Below are 24270 nucleotides of genomic sequence, written 5' to 3' on the forward strand. Positions count from 1 at the left end.
AAAAAAACTTTAATAAAAAAAAACTTTGTAAAGAGTATCTGCTGAAGAAAACTCAAACAGTGAACACTCGTTTATTTGAATTTCTATCATTCTCCACTCCCCGTCAAAAGATAATTCCCTAGTAAAATAGTATTCCGAACAAATTTGATTCCCCCTTAGAGTTCGAATCAGGGAGGGAATCAACTGTACTTATGTAAGGTCATAACAGATCCTTTAGTTGAACGTCCATCTAACGTTTTTTTGACGTTATGGGCGGTATATAACGGACAAATTTAATACAGAATAGAAGTTTCACTTACGTCTTATGGAGTGACGTGGTCCACTACCGGCACGTCCACTACCGGCACGTCGACTTTTGCCGGACATTTTACGAATGGAACTTTCGATTTTCAGATGAGTGCTGGTTTTTCTTTTACCTGAGATAAAAAAACAACAACATAATCTTTGAGAAGTTTTAGTTTTAAATTCCTTCCCTTGACCCTCTTGAGTGAATTACAGTCGACACTCTCTACACGTTTTTTACAAGGAACCTTAACTTGGCTCCGAGCCTGGAGTTCCTTATTTTTCGAGAGAATTTCAGCCTCAAAGTTCCTTATCCAGTTTCCTTATTTACTAAGCTGCTAAGATTGGATTTGCTAAGTCACATACTTATGTATAAGTATAACAATGGACTAAAATGCAAAAAGAGACGTTTATTGAACGCTGTTTCGTCAACATTTTGTTATCTTTGTGTTTAGGCTTTGTAAATGTGTGCAAATTCAAGTTTAACTTTTTTTACTTTAAGTTTAAACTCTCTGTGACTTGACTTGTTATTCTCAGCCTGAGCAGTTCCTTAACAATTCTTAGTTTTTCGGACCATTTTGAGCCTCAAGTTCTTAACAAACGTGTTCCTTATGAAAAAAAAACGTGTAGTTCGATGTTCTACTATTCGATACGATCCATTATTCGATATTAAATAAAGTCAGTGTCAGGAAATTTTACTTTTACAAAAAACTAGACTTTATATTCAGAAGACTAAAGACTTTAAAAATATAAGTCTAAAATTTACGATTTAACAATATTTGTGTTAGGAAAACAGAGAAGTGTTCACCAATACAAAAAGTTTTTTTTGAAGATTTATCGTGTTTAGGCTTAGCCCGGGGTCCACTTAAAGCTTTTTTCATAGACTTGAAAGCGCAATCAAGTGACCCAGCAGTATTATGTTAATATTCTTTTGCTTAGGCGGACTGTAAAACAGTTTCTCATTCTTAATTACGTTTTTCAACTCCAAGTAGTTTTTTTGTAATTTGGACTTTTAACATTTTTATTCAAAATGGTGACCTCGCCAAATGCTCCTAGTCTTGACTTGACTGGGCTCAGCGTCATAAAAATTCAAAAAACACAGTTCAGCCAGAAGTAGTCTTTTTTAGGCTCCGAACTCACATCCACCCCAACGAGATGTATTTTATTTAAAATTTAACCACGTCCTCTAAATTATTTTATCAACAATGGAAAATTTTCTACGAAAACATCTCGGTTTTGCCATTATTGGCAAATTCACAACAAATATGATGTTGTTTAGGGACGCATAACCTCCTTTGAGGGTCTTTGCCTATTACTTATTAGTGGTAAATTTAAGATTTAGAGAGCTGTTAAAAATTTGTCACTACTGGTAAAAACACGGTATTTCCGTAGAAAACATTACGTCATAATTTCATGAATAGCCAAATATATTTAAAGAGAAAAGTCACCTGAGACAAGGCCTCTGCTCGGCGAAGTCAAAAAGACTCTACTGTATATATATTTAAAGACGTAACTTACCTGAGACAAGTCCTCTACTCGGCGAAGTCGAGTCCAATTCGTCTCTACTACCGTCTTGATGACGTCCAAACTCTCCATCTTCGTCGCTTAATGAACTCTCCCCCTCTGACGATGACGAAATTTCATTATTTCCTAGCATCCTTTTGGAGGTTTTTGAACGTGAATAAGGGTCAATGGTTTTAAATAAACCAACCAAAATGACGTTTACAGGGATGGTAATTAATGCTCCGATAATACCAACGTATACCTGGAATAAAAGCATTTAAAATATTTGTATTTAAGATAATGTAAGTTTAAAACTGCAGTAGAGGTGGCCCGAAAGCTCTATCCTATAGCTATCTATAAAATAATAGGCTGAGGATACCTATTCTATCCCTTTCTCCCCAATCTTGCGATCGTTTCCATTAAATGTTGCAGAGAGCAGCAAATTCTCTTTTCCAGGACCTCCGTTAAAAAAAGGGATTTGACCGCTGAATCGGGTCTTCGGCCGTTAATTCAGGTCCCCGGCGCCGAACGGTGGTCTACTAATTACCCAGCTGGCACACAACGTTGTTTCAACGTTTATCTAACGTTCACAACGTCCATATAACGTTAGATGAACGTTAAAACAACGTTGTGTGCCAGCTGGGTAAAGACGGCGCATTGCTTTGCTTAAGTCAGGAACCTAGTAGCTCTATAAAGTCTTTTATGATATATATCCGTATTGCAGTGGTAGAGCATCCGGCTACGATTTGCAAGGTTATGCGTTCAACCCCAGCCGTGTCATACCAAAGATTCTCAAAATGGTACTTGATGCCTCTCTGCTTGATGCTCAGCAATTAATTGAACGATCAAGGGTCAAGGGTAAGTGGAGCAATCCTGGGAGAAAATGTGGCGCCCTCCTCTACCTACGGGCCTTCAGGTCGCCTACTTATTTGTGATTATCACCTGTTGCCACGTAAATGAAAAGTTTCCAATTTTATTCTCCGTTGCTGGCGTTGCAGGCGCCTCACGCCCGTAAAACAAAATATTCGCTAGCATGACGGTCAACACAAGAGATATTGCTACGGATAGTCGCTGACAGCGTGTAAATGGACTTGTGGGCGGTCGGGCGTAGATTGATAACCAGATATGAGAGTCAGACATCTCCTTTTTAGCACTGTTGACAAAAAGATAATTGAAGTCTTGGAGTTCTACTTCTGTAGCCAATGGAACGATGCATTCAACTTTGATTTCTTCGTCACGATAAACACTTAACCATTGACCAACGATGAAAGTGAATTTTTGGTCTGTTTGAAGGTCAATGATATCAACGTTTCTGTTGGAAAAAATCATTGGGTTATTCTCTTAAAATGACAGAGTTTAATATAAAACAATTTTGCAAAAATTACAAGCAATGAAAAATATATTTCCCATTTATGCTGTAGTCTTTCAGAACTTTAAGAAAGGTCATATCATAGATATCTTATAAAACACTAGATAAAGCTACACTGTATTTCCTAAGCAACGGCAGGCAAAGCAAAATAATGCGCCATCTTTGCTGCAAGTAGGTCACAGTTCGTCACAGTTCGGTACCGGCAATTTGTTCAACCAAGCTAAAACAACTGAATGGCGCGAAGCGACGAGGCGAAAGATAGGCTTGATCAATCAAATTGCCGGCACCGAACTTTAGTCTACTCATCAAAGATGGCGGATGATTTCGATTCAAATAAGGACGGAGTAACTCTAATCTAGTGTTTCATATAAGATATCTGCGAGTCATATAGGCTGATTCCGCGTTACGTCATTTTCATCGACGATCAGTCATTTTTTATGAGAAAAGGCAGAAAGTAGTCCAGGTTGATTTTGTGACACCTTGTTTTAACTCAAGGTTAATAATAATTTCCCGTTTTTGTCTGCACATTGTTTACTTGTTTGTTTTTGTTTTGCGGGTTTAATTTATGTCAGTTAAGGCCGGTATCCACTTTCGCGCGACATGAGCGAAAACTTTTTGACATTTTTGTAAAGCTCATTGGTCGGTTGAAAAATGAAGCCATTCCATTGCCATAAATTGACGTAACGGATAAAAAAAGTAGAACTTCCTTTAACTTTTTTTTGTTCACGCGAAACTTTTTTATGACGTAATCTTTTCTTCAGGCAAAAAAGGTTAAGAAAAAAACTGTCGCCCATTTCGCGCGAAAGTGGAGACCGGCCTTTACAAACTTGAGCTTCGGTTGAAGATTGTTTGTAACTAAATTCTCAGGAAAATTAAAACACGCCTCAAATATTTTTGGCACCGTTAACACCCATTAAAGGACTTTTAGTTTTCCCTTTTAGAACTTGGATGTTTGGTATAAATTTCATGCTTCTATCATAAGCCAAACTAGAGTTATTCAAGAACAAGTTTGCCGATATCATTATCATTTAATTTCTTTGGCTGAAAAAATAATTAAAATACAGTCATTACTGCAATCCATGTCGCTACGCTTCTTTTGATGTATATATAAGTTGACATATTTTAACAGGTGCTAATAGTGCGAAAACTTTTGCAAATTTTGACGTGCCTTAATTTGCTCGAGATTTGCGGAATCAGTCTAGACCATAAAGGCTTGGGGTCACGAGAAGTTTTTTTTCGCGTAGGTGCAATGCAACATGCTCAATCCCACCAACCTAAAATGTTTTCTCGTGTATCCACCCCATTTCTCCTTTTACCAATAAAAGTGAAATCGACAACACTTTAATAACTAAACATTTGTGTGTCTTTCAACTAGAGAGAGGGATTGTACCAGATTATCCCTGGGACAAAATCAGCATGTCTTTTGGGTATCTCCCCTTTTTTGTGAAATGAAACAACAAAAGGAACCATGGGACACGCACTTTCTTTCTTGTGTTGGTGGGATGGAGCATTATGCATTGCACCAACGCGAAAAAAACTTCTTGTGTCCCCAAGCCTTTAATTTGCTCGAGTTTTGCGGAATCAGTCTAGACCATCAAAATAGCCAGACATAAATCAAAAAACGAATCCAGGAAGTTTGGATGATTGAACCCACCTGACATACCAATCATCTTTAGCATTATCATTCCACAAATGAATGAATACTAATTCACCAAGGCTGTGTGGTGTTGACAAAATAAAAACATCGGAGCTTGATTGTTGGAACGGCTGACGTTCGTCATCGCGTAATTGACGAACACCTGATTCGTCTAAATCTCCTATGGAAGAAAAGCAGTCATTCAAAAAAGTAGTACACTCACTGACCTTTATATATCCCTGGACCAAGCTATATCCGCCATCTTTGATTGGAGTGTTTTTGGAATTGGTACCCGAGAAGAAGCCATTGCAGTGTTAAAAATTAACGTCTAATGGCGCTATCTTAGGCCATTTCACAGTCGCAAAGCGTAATGGGTAGTCAGGACCGCTGCGCACTAAAAATGTCAACTTTCTATTGGTCCAAAGTTTTAAAAGATTTTGAAGATTTTTGCGTCTAGCCAACGGGAAGCCGTTATGGAGGCGCAATCAGTCTGATTACCCATGATCCATTTCGACTGTGAAATAACCTATACCCACTGAAAGTTATATAGCACAATGAGAGCAGTCTACGTAAAAATTTGAAACTTATGAAACTTTTTTTGGACCAGCCGGAATGCCTGGACAAGGCTATATCCGCCATCTTTGTTTGGAGTTGTTTTGAAATTGGAAGAAGTGAAAAAGCTATTGTAATGTTATGAATTAAAGTTTTAACAGCGCTACATCATGAAAAAGTACTCTAAATCTTTTGCTATACTGTGAGGTGCGATTGTAAAATCCCATTTCTTTTTACCAAACGTACCGTCAGTTTGTAAACCCACTCCCAACGGAATAATCATGGTAATAAAACCACTTACCTTTGATATTGATGAAAACGTTGGATATAGTTCCAGCACCAGCACGTCCACCAGTATATACGGTGACTTCATATAAATATCGATCTTCCGGTTTGTTGTCTGGAAGTGGTGTAACTCCAACCTGGAATGGAGATGACATGGAGGGTTTAAGTTTTACATTAGTGTTTATATCATCCAGTGGCTCCTATTGTTATATTGTGATCGATTTCGTGCTAGTGTCTAGATGGAAGTGGTGCCACTCCAAACCGTAGTTTTGATTGGACATGGATTAAAAGGTTTTGCTTTGAAAATAATCTGATTTTGTTTGCTTACTTATCAAATTTTATTTAAAAGCTTTTTCATATTGAATTGACACGGATGTGGAGCAAGATAGAGGAAAAGAAAAATAATTTTCATTTTATTCAGCACGAAATCGAACACAATATAACAATAGGAGACACCGGCGACCTGATTAAAAATATGTGTCTAATATGAAACGGTAACATTCATGTACAACTAAAACTTTTAATGACGATATGACATAATTTTTTGCAACGGGTTCATTCGGCGTTTCGTAGTGAACGCATCTATATACACCCCTGGTTAAATAAGACTACGAAAATTGACCAAAAGGTGGTGGTTCCCGGGAGAAGATTACATTGAAATTGTATCCTTTTTGCAAAGTTATCTGATTTCTTCTTCCGATTTCAGAGAAATTCCAGAAAAATTTGTACCCTTATGTTGAGGAGGTCTTATTTCGGAGACGTAACCTCCCTGGAATTATTTTCAATTTTTTCAGGACCCCCTTAGGTTTTTTTCTCATTTTTTGGACCACCCTGGATTTCCGACCTCTTTTCACCGACTTTTCACCTTATATAAATATAATGCTGCAACTTTTTGTGCTAACTGGTTAAATTTTATCGATGCAAATTTCAAAAGGATATTGTGCGATTTATGAAAACTTAAAAAGAAATATCTTTACGGGTTCCTGAGACAGGCTAAACTTCTTAGCCGGGATATGAGCTAAAAGCCATTGATTTATAACAAGATTTTGTGTGGGAAGAAAAGACTGATACAGTTTAGGGTGATAGGCAGACAAAAAATCGCCCGCGCGGTGATTGGCAGTTACGGTCGAAAACATATATTATATAACTCACCTCGGAGGCTTTCCCTGCATGCTAAAACAAATCTGATTTTTCATAATAAACATATGACTAGTCTATTTCTGTTTTTTTTTAATCTTAAACGTGTAAACCAAACCTTTGTGATATCTCGTCGATCAGCACGTCGTGTAAACAGTAACCCAACAAAATAAATCATCAGAATTGAGAAAATGACAGCTAAGAGAATAAAACCTTCTCTGATTTGTGCGATACCAATTGGCGTCAATGGGTTAGGACTGACGAAGAAATTGCCAAATGACGTCAAATGGTTTGTCGTACAGCCGGTAATGTCGAGATTTGTTGTGTTCAAATCCAACTGTAAAGAAAATAGAAGTTACATTCATAAATATTAAATTGAAAATTAAATGTTCAATAATTACGTTAAGAACAGCGAAAGTCAAAGCAGGGGTTTTCATTTGTGATGGAAAATGAATTTTACACAGTAAGTTAGCACACATTCTTGAAATTTTGTTGAGTTGCGCAGAATTTTGAGACGGTACGGAAAAGCAGAAATCCGTCTGAGACTTTAATACCACCCCTGTCTCGTTTTAAAACGATTAGTAAAAAGTTTCAAAGTGATTATTATCTATTAATCAGATCTCCAAACACTCTTTATAGAAAACAATACAAATCTAGGAGCATTAACTCGATCATTTTAAGTGCACCCTAAATTTTCGAGTTTCATAACTCGGTTTTTCAAGGTGCATCTAAAATGGCCGAGTTTATCTTTCACAAAACCAAGTGTGACGTCATAACTTGGGTTTTCAAGGCCTCTAAACTTTTCATGGTGTACTCTCGAAAAATGAAAGAAAGTCAATTTCGTACCCAGAGCTGCTTATAACAAGTTTTTGATTTTACTGATGAACATGATACCACCTAGACAGGAGACCTGTCCTGTATTTTTATAATCTGAGGTATATATGACGGGTACAAGTTGTGAGGCAGATTTCTGCCTCAAAAAATTACAGTGAGAGATTCGAATTAAGCGCTGTCCTCACTTAAAATTAATTAAAACCAAATTTCGGAAATTTTCTCTAAGAAATTGTGACCAGTGAAAAAATAACAGAATTTGATTGGCTGTGTTTTCAACCGTCATTAGAAAAATCTTGAAGGTTCAAACTCTCAGCCTATACCATGCTATATATTTCGCCATCAGTATATAAAATAAGAAATCAGAGCATGGATCTCCAGGCTAGATACCACCGCGACCTTTCGTCATATAAAAGTAAACTAAGGGGCTGGGTTCGAGTTTGGAAAAAAGCGGTTTAAAACCATGTTGACACTGGATTATGACAAACTTAAGTTGTGACGTAAATAATTGACGTCAAATAAAACTGTTGACATGAAGAAGCATTCAAAAGCATAAAAGGTCAGTTAGGAGATTTCAAAAAAGCCGAGGAAGGTGTATGTTATCGAGTTCAACATTGGAAGGTTTGGAAGTACTTGAAAAAGGTATGGTAAGTTTGCTCAAGGGTAACTTACTGTAATTCACAGTGTGTCCCGAAAAAAACGGACACATATTTTTATAGTTTATGAGAAAAAATTTTATGACTTGTATACTTAATATTTCAAACTCAAAAATCTATTCAATTATCTTGGAAATTGAGTATTTATTGATTGAACAAGGATTTGAATTCTTATTTCAATTATTCTAAGCCCAGTTTAGATAACGAGTTTTGAAGATTTTACCCTATATAAAAAATTTGTCGGTTTTTTTTGAGACACATTGTATATACGCACGGAGTTTAACATCCTGATCAACTCTAATAAATTACCGACCTGGGTCACCCAATTTTAGAGCCTCTGAGAGAATATCAATAGGCTATTTTTGTATCATATTCATCTGATCAGTCAACCATTGTCAACAGAAATCTGGAGCTTTTTGGCAGAATTTTATGCACCAAATTAAAATTTTGTTTTTTGAGGTCGATAAGTAAAAACATTTAAGTATATTGAGTTTCTTCAAAAGATAAACATTAGTTTAAAATTAATTGTCAATATAATCTCCCATAATCTGCAGCGAGGAACTTTTTTGGCTGTAACTTTTGTTAGAATTAAAATACGAATTTGAACAATTTTTTCTAAAGTAAAATTTTACGTGAGTGTGAAAAAAGCTTGAATCAAGCCTTGATTAAATACTGTTGTTAAAATAAAAAGGGTACAACACAATTCTTTACAGAAGTTTTTTTCTTCATTTTTCATCTTCATTTTCTAAATATTTTTTGATCTTTATCTATTTGGTAATAAAACACTTTTGAGTATCTTTTCTACAACCACAAAACTGATATTTAAATTCAAATTCTAACAAAAATTAAAATCTTTTTTGTCTCCGCTACAGATTATATTGAGACAAACTTTAATTCATGATATGCACCACTGCAATGTCTTCTGACATTACATCACGGAACCAACAGCTGATTGGTCGTAAGTGACGTAAAAACAGGCAATACGTCACTTTCAACCAATCAGCTATTGGGTGGAATGGAAGACATTGCAATGGTGCATATCATGAATATAACAAATAATTCAGGTTCATGTTCTAAGTATTGGTTCATGAAAATAAAGTAATTTTGCCTCGCCTTGTAAGTATAAATATGTCATAAAATTTCATTCACAATACTCTCGGCTTTTTTATATTCGACTTTTTCATTGAAGTTGATTTTTCAGCCTGAGCATTGTCATTGAAATATTTAATGTTCTCACCATTTCGAGACTAGACTACTACTCAAAGGTTTTGTTTTTACATAAGTGTTCCCGTTTCATATCAGACACATATTTTATATCAGGACAGTGTCTTCCTATTGTTATATTATGCTTATATAAGCAAAAAATGTTTTTCTTTTCCTCTTTCTGACCAATCTTGCTCCACATCAATCAGTCTCAATCCAATGTGAAAAAGCTTGTGAATTAAAATTGATGAGTAAGTAAACGTTATCACTCTTATTTAAAAACAAAATCTTTAACATCAGTTTTACTCAAAAGCTTATTTTACAGTAATACAAAAACCATACCTAGAAATTTGTTTATTTTTCGAGTGTTTGAGCTATTCCAACTTCCCGTACGGTTTTTTTTCTTTTTTTTTGACTCTGAGGCAGGATTGCTCCTACGTTTTGTGTTAAAAGGATAGTGGTCTGGAAATCGAGACTATTTCGAGAGTTAAATTCTTTGATCACATATTTTGATGACTTATGATAAAAGTAATAGCCTATTAATAGAGGACTTTCATACGCAACTTGGGCATTGTGGTATAGTTCATTTGCATTTGGTCGTTAACCTTGGTTGCTGCACAGATATTGTTCCTATTCGTACATGGTTGCTGCACAGGCGACTGTCATCGAATGCGTCTATATTTGTTAACATGACATAAAGCCTTCTGTAACTCAATCGAATGGAAGAAAAATCCATGTCATGTAAGGGGATAAGGTAGTGGGTCTAAAGAGCTAATCGGGCGCTAATTAAAAGCGTGAAAGTTGTAAAAATGGGTCATAAAGCCTCCTGTAACTCAACCAAATAGAAATAGAAATGAAACGACGTGCAAAGTAGTGTTGCATCGAAAAACATGGTGATTTTCTTTTTTACAGAAGGTTCGTGCAAAAAAATAAGGTAACAGATCGGTATGATCACTGGGTATGGTTAAAACTACTTCTGACTAAACTTTGCTCTCTGATGACTTTTGATGGGACTGAGTCTAGTTAATATGAGTCAATATTAGTCTCCGCAATGAACAGCTCCAAGCTTTTACGTTCGAACCGAAATAGATGGCGTAGTCTAGGTAAGGAACGAAGTAAAGTTGCTACAATTTTATCAGTTGACCAATTAAAGGCAAGGGAATCTAAGTCTAAGTTTTGTGAGGAAAATCGACTTCTAATTCTAATTAACGTAGCAAAATAATCTGACGTCAAATATATTTATTCTTGGAAAACAAACTGAAAATTGAATCTCATTGCTGTGAAGATTTCAGAAAAATGAAAACGCTCTTGTCAAATTTCATCAACAATAATTTCATTGATAAAACGGCCCAACTTTTTTCATTAAGTTGGTGCTTTTGTCTAGAAATATTCTTGTCGAAAAGATTGGTGGTAGAGTTGGTAATAAAATTTCTTGGTAGCAATATTTTTGAGAATTTGTTCGAACTTTCTCATTGAAATTGGTGGTTCTTGGAAATATTGTTGTTGAAAAGACTGTTTTTTACGGGGTTTTGTAAGATCTCGTCTCAACAAGTTCTTTAGCAGAGTTTGATAATTTGGTAATGAAACATTTTTGAATATCTTTTCTACAATCACAAAACCGCTATCTAAATAAACTGAAGATAGAATCTCATTGCTGTGAAGATTTCAGAAAAATAATAATAATAATAATAAAGCTTTACAGGTTTGCAGGCCACCGTGAAGACACATGGGCCTCTATAAACCGCTCGTACTTTTTACAATGATCTTTTTGAAATAGAGTTTTTTTCGCGGGCTTCCCCTGACTTTTCATTTTGTGTTGTCTTCATTGATTTTAGCATTCATTTTTTCGGCTTCCTTACACCATTCTTTAATTAACTGTCTTTCATTTTTGGTCAAATCCTCTGTCACTCGGTAAGGAAAGCGTTTTTCTTTTGTTATTGCTTAAAACACTGTGTTCTTGTCCTCTTCGTTCGTAAATGTGACTTTAATTGGTCGGTATCTCGCTTTATCTTCTCTTTCTTTCGTAAATTTCCCGATCCGCTGCGTCTCGGTAATCTTTATATTCCAATAATTTTATCATGGATAAACTCTTCGTCCTCGATTTTTGTTTCTTCTTCAGTTTCATCTGTCGATTCATTAATCCCATGAAAAATTAGGTTGCGTGTTGTAGATCGAATCAGCTGCTCCTCCTGTTTTTCTTTTCGAATCGCATCTCCAATGTTTTTCTCGATGTGTTTGGATGTGATTTTAGCGTAGCTCATTGGTGGTCTTTTCTCTTCTTCTGATGCTTTCAATCTTCTTTTCGAGCGTGGTTATTCTGGTGTCCATAGTTTCTTTCATTTCGTTGACCATAACATTGACGTCTTGTGCTTTCAAATGGTTTATTTCTTCGTCCTGCCTTTTCATCATATTCTCACAGGCTTTGATTTCGTTTTTGAATCCTTCAATTTTTGATGTTTCGTTTGAATTATACCTTTCCATTACCTGTGGCGCGATTTTGGTACAGTTTTGACACTGGAAACTTCTTGATTTGTATGACAAGCATATCTGGATCTGGTAAAGTGGCAGTTCTGTACAAAGATAATGGACTAAACGGTGGCACTTCCTGCATTGTAGGGTATCTTTTAGTGCGTTTTCTTCATTTATGATGCACTTTGACGGGCTGCAAAAGTCGTTTATTGATGGTGATTTTTGATTATTTTCTTGAATTTTTTCCGCCATCTTTGTGCATTTTTAGACGACAACCGTTCAGTTTTGAAAAGTGAAAAAATGAAAACGCTCTTGTCAAATTTCCTCAACAATAATTTCTCTGTTAAAACTTCCCAACTTTTTTCATCAAGTTGGTGTTTTTTGTCCGGAAATATTCTTGTTGAGAAGATTGCTGGTAAAGTTGGTAATAAAATTTCTTTAACAATAATTTTGAGAAATTGCTCGAATTTTTTCATTGAAATGGGTGGTTCTCTTGGAAATATTGTTTCTGAAAAGACCGGTTCTTTACGGGGTTTTGTAAGATTTTATTTGAACAATTTTTTTTGTGGAGTTTGACAATTTTTTCAATAAAGTTAATGATTTCCTTTGAAATAACATTTTGCTGAAAAGATATTTGGAAATTTAAGTGAAACACATAAATAGAAAGCTCACAGTAATTAATTTGAGAAATTTCATTAACAATATTTTTTTGATAGCATTGCAACCTTTTCAATCAATAAAGTTGCAGGTTGTCTAGGAAATATTGTTGATCTAATAATTTCTAAGGATCGCCTTTCGAAGATCGAAACTTCAGTACACCCGGGATTTTCAAACAATAAGTGCTCGGTCAGTAAGTCCCAATCTTTTCATTACAAGTTTTATTTTATAAGAACATCAAAATTTTTCGAAACTTTCGGATGTTCTTAACTTTTTGAATTTTAAGCCTAAAAATGTTCTTAACATGTTCTTATTTTCACTATTTTGTGATTATTTTTGATCATTTTCCTAAGAAATAGGGTGCTTTTGAATCCACAAAGTCTCAAAATGTTCTAAACTTGTTCTTATCATTTTGGACATCGAAACCTTATGTTCTTATATTGTTCTTAAAACGATTGCTGGTAGAAGCATGTTTAATTTTTTGTTATTAGGACCTTTAAATTTTGTCATCTAAGATGCTAGGCTGATTGCTATTGCATTTTTTGGAGGTTCTGATAACTTTTTTTATGAGGAGATTTAAACGTAAAAGTTAAATCATATTTCGGTCCGCACGCCCGCCAACACCCTCGCATCCAGCGGCATCTGAGCATATCATGTCATATCAGAGGGCGCCGTTCGGCACTTTCCACGGTTCGGCAAATTCCTAGCTTCCATTCTCCTCTGATAAACAGCTTCTAACCTTCTTTCTGTAAGTAGAGCTGTGCAAATTCTGACCAGAAAATTTTTTCTCACCCACCCGCCCTACAACTCATATACAAAGGTTGTAGGCATAATTATCAGGATTTTTATTGTTTATAAAAAGGAACAATTTTACCCAAAACATTTCCTGTGTAGTTAGCCAAGAATCATGCCAAATAATGAAGTACGAATCTCATTTTCTTACCCCTCCGTGCCTATGAAAGTACAAATTAAACCGATAATTAAACCGATTTAAACCGACCTTTTTTTATTGAAGTTGGTTCTTTTCCGGTATAGACTGTTGCTGAAAATAAGTCGAAAGAGTCCTTCTGAATGTACGAAAACCACAAAAACAGTATTTTCAAAAGAGAAGGAAATCTTTTGGCAAGTTATCTTATTCAGGCACACTTTAACACCAATTTTTCCTCGCTAAGGATCGTCCTTCGGAGGTCCAACACCCGACACCAAGCGGTCTTGTATAATTTTATCAACAATATTGTTCTGTCAATATGTCTCAACTTCTTAATCAAGTTGGTGTTTTTGCCTGGAAATATTCTTGCTGAAAAGATTTGCAATCTTTACAACAAGAATATTCCCAGGCAAAAGTCCCAACTTAATTAAAAAAAAATAGGAAAATGTGGATGGAACAACATGTTGATGAAAATGTTTAGAATTCCTTCAACCGTGAAAGTTGGACCTGCGCAATTTCAAGACAATTAGATTTTTTTGTGATGTAGATCTTTAGATTTTTTTTACCAGCATGCTAGGCTGTAAAATCTTGAGTTTGCGTAGGTCCAACTTTCACGGGTGAAGGAATTCTAAACACTTTCATCAACAATAATATTCCATCCATATTTTCCAATTTTTTTATTATATAAGTTGGGACTTTTGCCTGGGAATATTCTTGTTGTAAAGATTGCAATTCTAAGACGATTAGATTTTTTGTGATTTAGATCTTTAGATTTTTTGTCCAGCATGCTAGATCTGCAGAATCTTGAGATTGCGTAGGTCAAACTTTCACGGGTGAAGGAATTCTAAACACTTACATCAACAATATTGTTCCATCCATATTTTCCAATTTTTTTATTATATAAGTTGGGACTTTTGCCTGGGAATATTCTTGTTGTAAAGATTGCAATTCTGAGACGATTAGAATTTTTTTGTGATTTAGATCTTTTGATTTTTTGTCCAGCATGCTAGACTGCAAAATCTTGAGATTGCGTAGGTCAAACTTTCACGGGTGAGAGAATTCTAAACACTTTCATCAACAATATTGTTCCATCCATATTTTCCAATTTTTAATTAAGTTGGGACTTTTGCATGGGAATATTCTTGCTGAAAAGATTGCAATTCTAAGACGATTAGAATTTTTTGTGATTTAGATCTGCAGAATCTTGAGATTGCGCAGGTCCAATTTTCACGGGTGAAGGAACACTTGTTTGCGGTGAATTTCTTCGTCGATAAGTCCTTTTTGAATGTCAATTAAATAGTTACAATCTAGGATGACAATCGCTTTTACTGAATAATTAAAATTCAATCTCCGGGAAAAGTAATTTCAATTAAGTAGGAGGTATATATCAAACACCATAATAGAATTTCTTTAATAATATCTCTTGCAAATTATTTATATATTTTTTCGTTGAGAAGTTAATATATTGCTGGAAAATATTGTTGCTGAAAATACCGGTCCTTATCATACAGGTTTTTGTAAGATTTCATTGCAACAATATTTCTTTTTGGAGTTTGACAACTTTTTCAGTTGCTGATTCTCTTGGAAATATTGTTGTTGACAATGAAATGAAATGACAAAATAAGTTTCTAATAATTATTACATTTTTTTTTTTTTGGGGGGGGGGGGGGGTTTCTAAAATAAGCTTCTAATATTAATTTTTTTGGGAAATTTCATTAATAATATTTCTATACAAGTTTTACCACCTTTCATAGATTGCTTCAGTTCACTTGGAAATATTGTTGGTGAAATGGTAAAATACGCTTCTAATGTAACATTTTCTTTGGAAATTTCATTAACAATACTTCTTTGTGAATTTACGACCTTTTCATAGATTGCTTCACATTCACTTGGAAATATTGTTGGTGAAATGGTAAAATATGCTTCTAATGTAACACATTTTCTTTGGAAATTTCATTAACAATACTTCTTTGTGAACTTTACGACCTTTTCATAGATTGCTTCGGATTCACTTGGAAATATTGTTGGTGAAATGACAAAATAAGCCTCTAATATTAATTTTTTTGGGAAATTTCATTAATTATATTTCTATGCAAGTTTTACCACTTTTCATAGATTGCTTTAACTTCACTTGGAAATATTGTTGCTGAAATGACAAAGTTTCTAATGTTACATTTCCACATTTTCTTTAGAAATTTCATTAACAATACTTCTTTGTGAATTTACGACCTTTTCAAAGATTGCTTCGACTTCACTTGGATATGTTGTTGGTGAAATGGCAAAATAAGCTTCTAATATTACATTTTCTTCGGAAATTTCATTTATAATATTTCTATGCAAGTTTTACCACTTTTTATAGATTGCTTTAACTTCACTTGGAACTATTGTTGGTGAAATGGCAAAATAGGCTTCTAATATTATACTTTCTTTGGAAATTTCATTAACAATATTTCTTTGTGAATTTACGACCTTTTCATAGATTGCTTCGGATTCACTTGGAAATATTTTTGGTGGCAGAATAAGCCTTTAATAATAAACTGTTTGGGGAATTTCATTAAGAATATTTCTTGGCGAGTTTTACGACTTTTTTTATGGCTACTTCACTTGGAATTATTGTTGGTGAAATGACAAAATAAGCTTCTAACATTACATTTTCTGGGAAATTTTATTAACTATACTTCTTTGTGAATTTTACGACCTTTTCATAGATTGCTTCGGATTCACTTGGAAATATTGTTGGTGAAATGGCAGAGTAGGCTTGTAATATTAAATTTTTGGGGGAATTTCATTAAGAATATTTCTTGGCGAGTTTTACGACTTTTCTATGGCTACTTCACTTGGAAATATTGTTGCTGAAATGACAAAATAAGCTTCTAACATTACATTTTCTGGGAAATTTTATTAACAATACTTCTTTGTGAATTTTACAACCTTTTCATAGATTGCTTCGGATTCACTTGGAAATATTGTTGGTGAAATGACAAAATAAGCTTTTAATATTAATATTTTTTGAAAATTTAATTAATAATATTTTTGGCGAGTTTTACTACTTTTTCATAAATTGTTAATTCTTTACTTGGAAATATGTAATTGTTATCGGACAGTTGCGAGTACAATATGAGAAATATTTTACGAGTTCCGAGATTTTTCCGTACAATATTTTCCGAGCCTTTAGACGAAGGAAATATAGGGAAAATCCGGAACGAGTGAAATATTTCCATATTGTACGTTTCAGCTTCGTCTAGAAACTTTGTTGGTGAAATAATAGTGAGATACTTTTCAGATTTGTTTACTTTTTATATTCGTTTTTAACTAATTTAGCCTAATAATATCTATATTAAAGTGAACGTAAAAGTCAATGTATATTTGTGCTACAACGTAAAAATGCGGTTGTCTTTATCAAGTCAAAACGTCGTACACATACTGTGTTTTTTATGTTCACTTATATTTATTTTAATGTATATCTCTTGGACCAAATATATTATATTTACATCATTTAGGCCCCCATTTTTGATTTTGAAGAAAAAATAGTGAGATACAAAGTACAGACATTGAAATTTCAATAACATTTTGATTTCAACACCTTCTTCATTGTACAATCATGGTTGAAATATATTGAGAATTCCGGTTATTTTAACGTTTTTCAAGATTTAAAGTTACGGCGAGAAAGTCGATTTTGGGCTATCTCTTTAACTTAATCGAATATTTCAATTTGAGAGGGGTTGGCAAACTTCCAGGCTATATCCTGAGCCTTATTGATCTATTTTTGAACTTTTCGATCCTCAGATCCTAAGGTCCTAAGCCTTAAGTGCAGCGTTAAAACTCAGAGTTAAAACTCTACCCTTCGAACCTACTTTAGAGCACTTACAAATCGATTGTGGTTTCAAAACTTCCTGAGGAATTTCCCTTTTTTCTAAAATATTATGACCTTGATTGTAGTTTTTCATCAAATTGAATTTTCTGAAATGACTCAGTGATTGCTGAGAATACTTGATTAATTCTAGGTTTATCTGAAGAGGGTGATAACATAAAAGGTTTATCTGAAGAGGGTGATAACATAAAAGGTTTATCTTGAAGAGGGTGATAACATAAAAGGTTTATCTTGAAGAGGGTGATAACATAAAAGGTTTATCTGAAGAGGGTGATAACATAAAAGGTTTATCTGAAGAGGGTGATAACATAAAAGGTTTATCTTGAAGAGGGTGATAACATAAAAGGTTTATCTTGAAGAGGGTGATAACATAAAAGGTTTATCTGAAGAGGGTGATAACATAAAAGGTTTATCTGAAGAGGGTGATAACATAAAAGGTTTATCTTGAAGAGGGTGATAACATAAAAGGTTTATCTGAAGAGGGTGATAACATAAAAGGTTTATCTGAAAGAGGGTGAGAACATAAAATGGTTTATCTTGAAGAGGGTGATAACATAAAAGGTTTATCTTGAAGAGGGTGATAACATAAAAGGTTTATCTGAAGAGGGTGATAAACATAAAGGTTTATCTTGAGAGGGTGATAACATAAAAAGGTTTATCTTGAAGAGGTGATAACATTTAAAAGGTTTATCTTGAAGAGGGTGATAACATAAAAGGTTTATCTTGAAGAGGGTGATAACATAAAAGGTTTATCTGAAGAGGGTGATAACATAAAAGGTTTATCTTGAAGAGGGTGATAACATAAAAGGTTTATCTGAAGAGGGTGATAACATAAAAGGTTTATCTGAAGAGGGTGATAACATAAAAGGTTTATCTTGAAGAGGGTGATAACATAAAAGGTTTATACCTGGAACCCTTTTGAATGATTACGGTGAGTATGGAGCAGGCCTGCAACAAAGTCGAGACTATAAAGAGTATGAGAGTCGTTGAACGATTGTGTAAGAGAACGTTTTGAAGATGATAATTCTGAACCAAAGACACTCTGCTTTCAATAACACGACAGCCTGACAGCTGATGCTGAAATCACAAATTTGAATTGTAACATCTAATTTTATTTTATTTTTATTGAACGCAGAACATTTTTGGTGTTTTTTTGGTTTGTCCTTTTTGGCGTATTTCAGTTTTTTTTATTTTTAATTTCATTCCATTTACAGGTCTTGGCAATGTATTCATTATTATACAATCATATATTCTCTCTCAACAAAAAAAAAATTCTGAAGTTACCAAAAATGACTTTAACGTATGACATGAAAATAATTTGACGTCAAATTTATTCTTTGAAACATTATGCTTTTATTAGTATTAAAGTATTATTGTTAGTGAGTGATATATTGATCTTTTGTGTTTTCGTGTGAGATTTACCGCGTTAAATTTCACTGATAATATTTCTCATCTTTGATTTTCAACTTTTTGATCGAAGTTGACGCGTCGAGTGGAAATTATTTTGAAAGGATGTTAGCTAGACGGCGGTCTAAATTTTTAAGAATATTACCTTTATTTTCAGTAAATAATATATTATATTTCTTGATTTTTTCTTCTTTTCTATGCTAGCACAATGAATATCCTAATTTTTTTAGTTTTTTTGTTTAACAGTTTTCAGGCCAATTCCTCTTAGGGAATGGTATCTATTCATTCATTCATTCATTCATTCATTCATTCATTTATTTGGTAAAAATACTGTTGCTGAAAATTTTGGGTTGATATTCAATATAAGTTAACGATTTCGTTGCCTATTGATACTTTTGTCGGACAGACAGAAATATTGTTGTCCCAAAGATTAGCCGAAAATTTAGCGTTCTCGTTAAAAATAGTTTTTGCTGGAAATTTCATTAGCAAAACCTTTTTGTGAATTTCAAAACTTTTGCATCAAAGTTGATTCTTCACAGGGAAATATTGTTACTAAAAAGAAAGAATAAATTTGAAAGCAAAACTTGAAATGAAGTTTATGATCACAATTTTCTGGAAATTTCATTAATAATACTTCCATGTCAACTAACTAATTTGTCATCAAAGTAGATTTTTTACTTGGAAATATTGTTACTGAAATGAAAAGATGAATTTAAAGGTGTGTGTTTTTTATAATTATGTCATTGAAAACATTGAACCCGTAAAGTAAATTCGATGAAAACATTGCAACCAAAAAGATGGATTGGAAAGTTAAAATTTAGCGTAATTAACTTTTTTTGGGAAATTTTATTAACAATACTTCCATGTAAACCTTAACAACTTTTTAAAGAAAGTTGTTGATGCACTTAGAAGATTGTTGCTGAAATGAAAAGATGACTTAAGATTCAAACGTTAAAACTTCGCGATCTTAAAGTAGGGTTTTAGTTGAAAATTTCAATGACAATATTTCTTTTTTAAGTATCTCCAACCTTTTCAACGGGGTTGGTGCTTCGGACAGAAATATTGATGTTGAAAAGATTAGCCGAGGTTTAAAAAAGCGAAAATTTAGCGTTCTCGTTAAAAATAGTTTTTGGATTTAAAAAGTGAAAATTTAAGCTTAGCAATTAATTGTTTTCAGTAAATATCATTTGCTAAATTTCAGTAATAATGTTTTTGAAGGAATGGAACTTTTTCAATAAAGCTAGTGATTCCCTTAAAATAATTGTTGTTGAAAAAGTGGTAGGATAAATTTCAAAGTAGGCTTAGCATTGATTCTTTTCAGTAAATATAAATTTGCTGATATTTCGGTGACAATATTCAAATATTTTTAAAGGAGTGGAACTTTTTCAATAAAGTTAGTGATTTGCTTGAAATATCGTTGTTGAAAAGATGGTAGAATAAACTTCAAAATAAGCTAAGAATTAATAAGAATTAATTGGTTCTTAAAAAAAAAGCGTCTATAGTTAGAACAACTAAAAAGGAAATGTCTATTGTTTTTCTTTCGCTAAAATTTCTACAACAATATTTCCTGGCTAAATTTATCACTTTTTCAAAAAAGTGATACTTGGCTCGGTAGTATTATTGTTGAATTAAAAAGTTAGCGTAGTGGACTGTTGTTATTTGACTAATCCCGAAGGGGCTAGATCCGAAACTCACACAAACGCTAGATTGAATATAAAAACCTAACGCCAGATTTCGAAAAATATGCTGCTTAAAAACAAAGAAAGGGATAGATTCAATCCGTCATTCGACAGCATTACAATATATCAAGGACTGAAAATGACGAACTTTTCTAAGTATTTGACGGATATTCAGATGACGGAAAACTTTTCTGAGCCGGCGCAAATCTGAAGGAAGGCTTCACTTTTCTTGCTTGAGAAAGGTTAAAAACTCCTCTCTAGCCCGTTTGGGGCTTTAAACCCAATGTTCAAGCCTTGACAGCTCAGATACTTTTAATTTCATAAATTTTCAACAATACTCTCTACACTGCAAACATCAACTTTTTCAATGAAGTTGAATTTTGCATGTAAGTATTGTAACTGAAAATATGGGTCGGGATAGAGTGCACATTCCATGTTCTTGTGTAAGACTTCAAAAAAAAATATGGTGCCCTCTGTTTTAAAAAATAAACCAAATTAATGTAGAACAACAAAATAATTTTTCAAACATTAAAAAGTTGACTACCGCCGAAAATGTGCACGGTTGGTTATCAAAGGTCTTTTAATCTTTTCATGAGCAATATTCTCCTTTGTTTACATAATGACAGTTTCTTCAATGCTTCTATAGGCTGCGTTTAGACCAGCCTGGCATTTGTAATTGCTTGCAGTATTCTTTTGAATTCTATTGTTCCGCGCAATTGTTCGGTTTGTCAAATGCCTAATGATGCCAGCGTGTTGGCATTTCGTTGGCTTATGAAATGCCATTTTGAGCAAAGGAATCCCCTTTTCTGGCATTTCAAATCAAACAAAGGAACCAAAACAAAGAGAAAAATGACATTTTTGATTTTTTAAAGTATTTGCACGTTTTTTATTCAGTTCTTTCTATAGATTGTAAAATTTGCAAGATTTGCCATAGCCTAGCCCTACGGCAAAAAGTTTCAGTCTTAATGACTGCAGTTTTTGAGAAATTTCATGCTTTTCATTGTTTGATCTGTCAAAGTTGAACTTGAGGGAATCACCTTTTCAGTAATGACTCTAAAAAGACGATTCCTTAAATGCCATGACAGCAAATACAATGGAAAAGCTATTACAATCGAATCCCTCATGAGCAAATGCAAAATTACAAATGTCAGTTGGTCTAAACGCAGCCTATAGATGCTTTCAATGAGCGTGCCGTCAGCACCTTAGACTGACTACCCAATCCCCTTACATGGCATGGAATTATCTCCTATTTGGTTGAGTTACAGGAGGCTGTTCAGCCCATTTTCTTAACTATAGACGCACTCAATGAGCGCCCCGTCAGCACCTTAGACTGACTACCCGATTTCCTTTACATGGCAGGGGTTGACCCAGGCGAAGGTTCAATCACTTGCCAAGTGAACCGCTGCGAGTGGGAATCAAACCTCAGTCGCATGTGTAACAACCAAGGTCTATGACCTCTACAGCCCAGCGCCTGCGTGTATGAAAAGGTTTGCCCTCCAATATTGCTATTATTTAGCAATAACTGTGTGGCACACCTGAAAAGAAAAATTGGACATACCTTAACTCCATTTGTACGCCATGTCGAAGTCAACACGTCCCAGTACTTGCAATCCACGCAATAAATATTCAATTTGACTTGAAAAACACCTTTTGCGTCCAACACATCATAAGTGTACGGGTTTATAATTTCCATGTTCGGAGGGACAGGTCCTTCATAAATGAACGCAAAATGTACACTTGTGTTTTTATGGTAATCACTAAAGTTTGTGTTATCAAGGAATTGAGTCAAGTTTGATATGATGAATCCAGATTTAGTCAGCTCTGTAACAGCCGATTCGAGGTCTTCTAAATTACTATCGATTTGATCCATTGAAATTTCATCTTCAGTACAATTAACCAAGTTGTGGCTATTTTTAGGGTTAATATGAAACGCTAGATGGATATCATTTTCGAGGGCGGTGGGTGGTTCACCAATTCGGGCGTAGAAATGAAGCGTCACATTTTTATCTGTTGTATCATGAATATTGACGTCTGACAATGCGACAACAAAATCACAGTCTGTTGAAATTTTGCTGACGTTAGCAAAATAGAACTGACCTGGTAAGAACATCTTGATGTTGGTTGTTAAGAGGTCTTTTTCTTTAGCACTTTTAAGTTTCATCTTGATAGGTGATGATAGATTGGTGAATGTTAGAGCTTCTTTTCCGAGTTTGATGGAAAGTGAAGCAACCGTTCCAGTGTTTATTTTCGGCAATTTACTGTCTCCTGTATTGACTTTGTTTTCAGGCGTTTTTGGTACGAAAATGTTGCTGTCATATGCTATTCGCTGAGAATGAAAAAAAGATTAAAGTATAAGTTTCACGGACGAAAATCACGAAAATCAAATCGTAAAATATCATACATCTCCGCTCCTTGCCTATACTAGACCCAGGTTTTCGGGCTCCAAACATTCGATTTTTTGACGTCGTTTAAACTTTCAAAGCTCTCGCAGCAGGTAAAAAATCGAATTTGTTTTAGAACAATTGAAATCATGAAAGATTTAGAACGCCATGATTGAATGGCTTCTTTTGAAAAGGAGACCAGCAGTTCAATCATCTTCCAGAAAATTTTGGAGCGAGGCTCGGCTGTTCTCAATTTTTTTTAATTCAAACATTCCCTGACATTCCTTAAGTTGTTTTCAGTATGTTAATTTGTTTATATATGTTTACTAATGTTTCATTTAATCAATTTCGAGGAAATTTCTTATAATTTGTTCTGAGGTTTCGGCCAAATGCACTATGTACAATGATTCTTTTAAGTGCGAAGAAAAAATCAAAAGAAGATTCTAATTTTCTCATCAAATCAGCAAAACACGGCGGGGAAATTTTGAACTTACAGAGAAACTGAGTTCTCCAGTGGGATATTTTCGATCTTCAAACAACGAATCTGGAAGCCTGAATCCAATGGATAAAGGGCTTCCATCACCAGCAGTAGCATCTTCACCTTCAAATACCGCATTGGACAAATTGTATGGCAATCTGAAAAGTAAAGAAATATCGTAACATACATAATATGCTCATAGGCCCCGGTGAGATGTTTGAAGTAAGGGGGTCAAAGTTTTTGGGAAAAATGCCACTTTGCGCACCTCGCGCATCTTCACAATGGTTAATGCTACGAAAAAACTATTTTACTTTTTGTAGCTTCTGAACCGGTCTTAACAATAAAAACGATTTTTAATTGGATAAAAACAGGTTTTTGTCTTAATAAAAGTGAATTAACAGGATCCATAATGCTTTTCATTGTTATTATGACTCGGACAAGTTTCCTGGTCCCTTCAGTTAACAATTTCTTTATACTCCGTGACTCGAAATTTCCTTAACACAATAAATTTGTGTTTCTCGTGCGTGGTCGAGTTATGGAGACTCTATTAAGAGAAGTTAAACTTGTCCCCTATTTGATTAAAGGCAAAGGCGCTATACTTATAGTAGGGGTCGGATTTGGTGGTACTTCCATGGTATACTCTGAAATACATGCTGATGTCAGCCCGAAAGCTGATTGGCTTAACCGACAGTTATACGCGGTTTAAGAGTATAGCTAAAACTTTGTTATGTTTTCAACAGTAAACGAAAGTGAATGAAGACAAAATGTAAACAAAAAGATTGCAAAGGAGTTTTCGAATAAATTCACAATAGAATGTCTTCATTTAAAAATAGAAGCACTCGATTTCATTCAAAAAGAAAAAGACATTCTTTTTTTCTTTCAGTTTTATGTAAGTCTTTTTGTGTTGTTGTTGAACATTATAGCAAATTATATTCACTTTTTCGAA

General features: G+C 34.2%; 1 protein-coding gene across 1 annotated transcript in view; it reads right to left on the minus strand.

Annotated features, from left to right (window-relative positions):
- The window catches only part of LOC136815327 (uncharacterized), an 89974-nt gene that overhangs the window by 14352 nt on the left and 51352 nt on the right, over positions 1–24270 (minus strand). Inside the window, exons 32-39 of the mRNA XM_067071767.1 lie at positions 23341–23482; positions 22024–22791; positions 6883–7101; positions 5644–5764; positions 4809–4971; positions 2728–3097; positions 1801–2047; positions 300–416 (exon numbers count right to left, since the gene is read on the minus strand). Coding sequence (XP_066927868.1) covers positions 300–416; positions 1801–2047; positions 2728–3097; positions 4809–4971; positions 5644–5764; positions 6883–7101; positions 22024–22791; positions 23341–23482 — 2147 coding nt within the window. The remainder of the gene's footprint in view (positions 1–299; positions 417–1800; positions 2048–2727; positions 3098–4808; positions 4972–5643; positions 5765–6882; positions 7102–22023; positions 22792–23340; positions 23483–24270) is intronic.

This window comes from Clytia hemisphaerica, unplaced genomic scaffold, assembly GCF_902728285.1.
Source record: "Clytia hemisphaerica strain Z4C2 unplaced genomic scaffold, Clytia hemisphaerica genome assembly, whole genome shotgun sequence".
In the NCBI taxonomy this organism is placed as follows: Eukaryota; Metazoa; Cnidaria; class Hydrozoa; order Leptothecata; family Clytiidae; genus Clytia; species Clytia hemisphaerica.